The sequence below is a fragment of the Aspergillus thermomutatus genome (genome assembly GCF_002237265.1).
Source record: "Aspergillus thermomutatus strain HMR AF 39 chromosome Unknown NODE_611, whole genome shotgun sequence".
Taxonomy (NCBI): domain Eukaryota; kingdom Fungi; phylum Ascomycota; class Eurotiomycetes; order Eurotiales; family Aspergillaceae; genus Aspergillus; species Aspergillus thermomutatus.
Window position 1 is genome coordinate 63 of NW_020798660.1, and position 2,639 is coordinate 2,701.

At 46.7% G+C, this 2,639-nt stretch overlaps 1 protein-coding gene across 1 annotated transcript; it reads right to left on the reverse strand.

The window, feature by feature from the left end:
• Positions 1–772: 772 nt before the first annotated feature.
• Positions 773–1,680, reverse strand: CDV56_100277 (TFIIH/NER complex subunit SSL1; the record flags this gene model as incomplete). The annotated part of the gene is made up of 3 exons (XM_026753896.1): positions 773–967; positions 1,031–1,366; positions 1,451–1,680. Coding segments are annotated over 3 exons (761 nt in total), but the record flags the coding sequence as incomplete, so codon positions are not given.
• Positions 1,681–2,639: the final 959 nt, after the last annotated feature.

The following is a 2,639-nucleotide window of genomic DNA, read 5'->3' on the forward strand; positions in this document are numbered from 1 at the left end:
CGCGGAAGATCGTCGGCAGCGTCAGATGGGTATAAGAAACAGTAGCAGAGGCAGAAGAGAAAAAAGCGCCAGCCATGCAATCACAGTCTACCAAAACGAACCAAGACAGTAATGCGTAAGAGTCTTTTCTTCACATGGGAAATGAAGGGAAATAGAAAACAATTATGCTGAGATGTCCATTTCATCTGCGCCAGCCTGATTCTTAGGCCTGTCATTTATAGCCAGCCCACTAATCCCGCTCTGGCAGCCTGGGCAATTGTGCACAATTTCATGAGCAAAAAGATCACAATCAATACAGAAGTGATTTCTGCAAACTGTACATTCATAGCGGCTGCTGACACTCATTCCTTTTGTCTGGGACTCCGTAGCTTGCCACTGATCTTTGGGAGGAACGGTAGGGAAATATATGCCACAGGCAAAGCATGTCAAACTGCGTGAGGCATGTTGCCAGGGAACCTCAACCCAGTTCATGAGTGGAAATAGGTGATGATAAGATCGCGCTAGATGCGTCGACAGAATAAGTGTAAGACCGCAAGAGGGGCATTCAGCAGGGAGCCCACAGACTTTGCTATTGCATCGCGAACATAAGTAACCCCCGCAAGAAGGTTTAGAATGACATGCACAGAGAGAGGGACAAGTTTCGACAGTACGGGACGGAAACCCCATCATCAAAAGGGAGCTTGCGGCTTGTTTTTGAGAATATGTCACAGGCGGTGTTGTTACATCCATCATTAATTCACGAAAGTGCTGTTCGTTGAGTGCCACACCATACGTGGTATCGTCACCCCCATTGGTCCTCGAGCAGAGTTCACGGCAAATAGCCACCTGAGCGGCCAAACCTGCAATCCTGACACGGATCTTGTCATTTATCAACGTGGTAATCGTCTGATGTATATCGCCCGGATCGGAGGAAAGGAGAGATCCAAAGATCACAAATACTTCTCGGGTTCCATGACTAGGAGTATGACTATCGACGTCAGGTCAGTTTTACGAGTAGAACGTGTGCCGGCTCTGGTGTAGAAGGACTCACAATAAAGCACCACGTGCCATTTCAAGCCCATTCTGCAAGCTAGGAAGTCCTTTGGGGTCATGATCCCTCAAAGCCTGTATGGCACTGATGTGCTCCGTGGGGTTGCCACTCATATCACTGACCCGGATTGCAAGGCCATCCCTCAAGCCAAGCACGCCAAGTTGGGATATGGGATTCTGCTCGAAAAATTCCCGCACAAATTCTTGTGCGTATCGCAGGGTAAGAAGATATCGTGTCGGCCTCAGATCTTTCTCGGCCATGGACTGGGACAAATCCAGAACCAAGATGAGATGCCGGATAATACCACGTTGCAATGGTGTTGTATCTCTCAAAAGTCTAAAAGGCGGTAATAATTATGATGCTGCTCAGCTCAACGGCCCTTAAAATGTATACGGAGTCTCAATTCTGAGCGAAGCTTACCTCTTCCTTTTCCCGGCTTCTAAAAGTCCTTCAACAGTAGAGCTGATTGTGCCATCAGCACCCTCGACCAAGGTCTCCCAAGTCCTCGAAACCTCCCATTCAGCACCCCCGCGCTGTTTTCTCCGCTTTGGACGGGATACAGGCGCTGTTTCCCGGGCATCTCGGAAACCTTTGACATCGTTTTCTTCGTCGGACACTTCCCCAACGTACTCTTCGTCCGAATCAGCCATGTTCTCCTCGAAGAGTCGAGCGGAGTAACTGTGTCAGTCTGTAAGTGTGTGATAATGATAGGAGCATTGAGTCAATCAACAGCAATCTACATGAGACTTGAAAAATTGGCTAACAGTGCTCATCACCATGCATCAAGTCCTAATGAAAGCTTGGGTTATCGGTGATTTGCTCCAAGAAGAGTGGGCCGAAGAGCTAAAAGTACCTAGGTACGGAGTACCTAAGGTAGGGTTCTGGCCGACTGCCCGGACTCCAGCATAGCTCTGTATTGAAAATTTCAGCTCTATTTCCATCTCTGACATCCACTATGGAACAGTGGAATTTTGTCAGGTAAAGGTTTGTTGTATTCTTACACTGGATACCACCTAATAATGCCCATTTCACCTTACACACTAGGCTAAGGTACTATCTATGTACCTTACCTACTTCCAGTAATTTGTAGCTAGGTACCTTATAGTAGTAGTAAGGTAAGGTAGAGCTGTGGAACTTCCTATTTCAATAATATAATGCACTCTGTACTTACAATGAATACCTAAAGGTACCTAGTTACTATAGCCCTAACCTAAGGTACCTTTCCCCTCCAATATTATTAGGTCGGTAAATAGCTGATTAGGTACAGTGCCGTGGACATATGGATAGGTACAGATGGCCTGTACGGAGTATTGCTTCGTACTTCCTCTTTTGATGGGTTTTGCTAGTGTCCGGTTTTCTTGCTACTTACTAGGTACCCGACTTTGTGTCTAGGTAGCAGTGGGGTGCAAAAAGTATTCGACCACCCCTACCTTACCGCCTACTATTCTGCCAGCAGAATACCACCAAACGCGTAGTTATCCGTTACTTACCTAGATATCAACAACCAAAATGGGCCGTAAAGGCAAAGAATTGACCCCTCAATTACGCTCACGAATCTGTGAGTTAAAGAGCATTGGATGGAGCTATTCCAAGATTAAAGCCAAGCATC